This window comes from Lepidothrix coronata, unplaced genomic scaffold (genome assembly GCF_001604755.1).
Source record: "Lepidothrix coronata isolate B3197 unplaced genomic scaffold, Lepidothrix_coronata-1.0 Scaffold476, whole genome shotgun sequence".
In the NCBI taxonomy this organism is placed as follows: Eukaryota; Metazoa; Chordata; class Aves; order Passeriformes; family Pipridae; genus Lepidothrix; species Lepidothrix coronata.
The window spans coordinates 6510-9569 of NW_016690656.1; the positions used below are offsets into that span (position 1 = coordinate 6510).

The window sequence follows — 3060 nt, forward strand, 5'->3', positions numbered from 1 at the left end:
CAGAGAAGCTGTGGCTGCCCCTGGATCCCTGGGAGTGTCCAAGGAAAGGTTGGATTCCCTGGGATAGCGGGAGGTGTCCCTGAACATGGACCGGGATGATCCTTAAAGTCCCTTCCCACCCAAACCTCTCTGGAATTCCGCCGGCTGCTTTCCCCCATTCCCAGGGAACCCCCCAAATCCCGGTGGATTCGACGCCGGTTTCACTCCCGTCTCCTCTCCCCCTTCCAGCAGATCCCTTTTCCCTCCTGCTTTATCCATGATTTTATTCCCGGACCGAGGGCAGGTCCCTTCCCTTCCCACCCGCCCCTCTCCGGGATTTTGGGATTTATGGAGCTCCTCCGCCAGCTCATCCAAGACGCGCAGCCCTCCCTGAGTCTCCCGCTCCCCAAATCCAGCCGGGAAGCGGCTCTTCCCGCTCTCCCAGATCCTCGGGAATCCTGGAATCTCCGGCAGCCGAAGGGTTACGGGAGGCGGGGCCGGAGCGAATTCCCGCCCCCCAAAACGCCGGGAAAAAAACCCCCTTTTTCCCCGCTCCACATCCCGAGGGAAGGATCCAGGGGAGGATGCGGGATGAACCCTCGCTGATCCCGGCGGGGGCTCCGGGAATCGCATCCCTGTTTTCCGGGCTCCGTTTTTTTCCAGCCCCGCATCCCGAGGGGAAAAAAAAAAACCACGAGGCGTTGTCGGGAAAAAAAGGAGCGCTGGGAAAAAAACCCAAAAGGGCCGAGGAGGAGCAGAGGGGAGGGGGGGGGGAGGCATCGCGACATCTCCCGGAGCTCCGGGAGCATCCCGGCGCTGCGCAAAAGGCCGGGAAAAACCGGCCGGGAAACTGGGATTCAAGGCCGGGAAGCGGCCGGGAAGGAGCTTTGGGAAGAGGCCGGGAAGGAGCTTTGGGAAGAGACCGGGAAGGAGCTTTGGGAAGAGACCGGAAAGCGGCGTGAGAAGCCGGCTGGGAGCTGGGAATCAGCCCGGGAAGCAGCCTGGAATTAGCCTGGGAAGTGACCTGGGAATCAGTCCGGGAATCAGCCCGGGAAGCAGCCTGGAAGTAGCCTGGAAGTAGCCTGGGAATCAGCCCGGGAATCAGCCCGGGAAGAAGGAGCCTCTCCCGCCGCACCGCATCCACGATTATCCCTTTCCCGCTGCCCTGGAGAACCGGGAAGGCCTCGGTGAGCCGGGAAGTGGGCTGGGGAGTGACCCGGGAAGCGGGCTGGGAATCTGCCTGGAATTAGCTTGGAATTAGCCTGGAATTAGCCTGGAATCATCCCGGCGTCCCAGCCCGCGCTGCATCCGCGATTATCCCTTTCCCCCTTTCCCTGGGACTGCTGGGAAGGCCTGTTGAGCTTCCCTGGGAGCTGGGAAGCAGGTTGGGAAGCGAGCTGGGAATCAGCCCGGGAATCAACCCGGGAATCAGGTTGGGAATCAGCCTGGAAGCAGCCTGGGAAGTGAGCTGGGAATCAGCCTGGGAATCAACCTGGAATTAGCCTGGGAAGCAGTCTGGGAATCAGTCTGGAATTAGCCTGGAAACAGTCTGGGAAGTGACCTGGGAATCAGCCTGGAATCAGCCTGGAATTAACGTGGAATCAACTTAGAATCAACCTGGGAAACAGCCTGGGAATCAACCTGGAATTAACCTGGAATCAACTTAGAATCAACCTGGGAAACAGCCTGGGAATGAACTTGGAATTAGCCTGAAATTAGCCTGGGAATCATCCTGGAATCATCCTGGAATCAGCCTAGAACCAGCCTGGGAATCAGCCTGGGAATCAGCTTGGGAATCAGCTTGGGAATCAATCTGGAATTAGCCTGGAATTAGCCTGGGAATCAGCCTGGGAATCAACTTGGAATTAACCTGGAATTAACCCAGGATCAGCCTAGAACCAGCCTGGGAATCAACCTGGAATTAGCCTGGGAATCAGCTTGGGAATCAACATGGAATTAGCCTGGAATTAGCCTGGGAATCAACTTGGAATTAACCTGGAATCAACTTGGAATCAACCTGGGAAAGAGCCTGGGAATCAACTTAGAATCAACCTGGGAAAGAGCCTGGGAATCGACTTGGAATCAACTTGGAATTAACCTGGAATCAACTTGGAATCAACCTGGGAAAGAGCCTGGGAATCGACTTGGAATCAGCCTGGGAATCAACTTGGAATCAGCCCGGAATCAGCCCGGGAATCCCCTTGGAATCCCCCCGCTCTCCCAGCCTCCCGTCCGGCGCCGCGTCTCCCCCATTCCCCGGGAAAACCTGGGAATTCCCGCTGAGCCGGCGATGCCTCCTCGAGTGACCCCTCCCTGACCCCCCCCAATCCCGCCTTATTCCGACCGGGAAAACCAAACCACCCCCCCCCTCCTTTTCCCCCCCGTCCCTCAACATGCCCAGGACCGGCGGCTTCTCCGAGCCGGAATTCTCCGCCGACTACTCCGCCGACTACTCCGCCAGCCTCCCCTCGGATCCCGAGCGCGCCGCCGACGCCGCCGGCTCCTCCCGCCGCGGAACCTTCCGGATCTCCCCGCCCTGCCCCTGCCTCCCGCGCTCCGCCCGCCTCGCCTTCGCCCCGGAATCCCTGGAAAACCTCTACCAGGCCTATTTCCGCCGGCAGCGCCACGACACCCTCCTGGTGCTCGCCGTCTTCGCCGCCCTCTTCGACACCTACGTCCTGGCCACCGTTTCCTGGGATGTGGGGCGGGACGGGCGGGAATTCCCGCCCGTCCTGGTGCCGGCGGCGGCGTTCCTGCTGGCCCACGGGGCCCTGCTGGCCCTCTGGAAGTGCCGCCTGCTCCCGGAGCGTTTCTCCCGCCGCTTCCTGCCCGGAATCCTCTGGATCCTCATCCCGGCGCAGGTAGGAGAAAGGAAAATATGGGATGGGGTGGTTTTTTTTTAATATAATTATGATAATTGTAATAAATCCGTCCCCTTTTGTCCTCGGAGCTCCATCCTTGGCTTTATGGGGATCAATCCCTGTCCCTGGAGCTCCATCCCAGTCCCTGGAGCTCCATCCCTGTCCTGGACCTCCATCCCTGTTCCTGGACCTCCATCCTTGTTTCTGGAGCTCCATCCCT

General features: G+C 59.6%; 1 protein-coding gene across 1 annotated transcript in view; it reads left to right on the plus strand.

The window, feature by feature from the left end:
* Nucleotides 1-2017: 2017 nt before the first annotated feature.
* LOC108510090 (adenylate cyclase type 3-like) overlaps nucleotides 2018-3060 on the plus strand; it is a gene marked incomplete at its 3' end in the record, with an annotated part of 30093 nt that continues 29050 nt past the window's right edge. Inside the window, exon 1 of the mRNA XM_017839738.1 lies at nucleotides 2018-2840. Within this exon, the coding sequence (XP_017695227.1) occupies nucleotides 2373-2840 (468 nt within the window). The remainder of the gene's footprint in view (nucleotides 2841-3060) is intronic.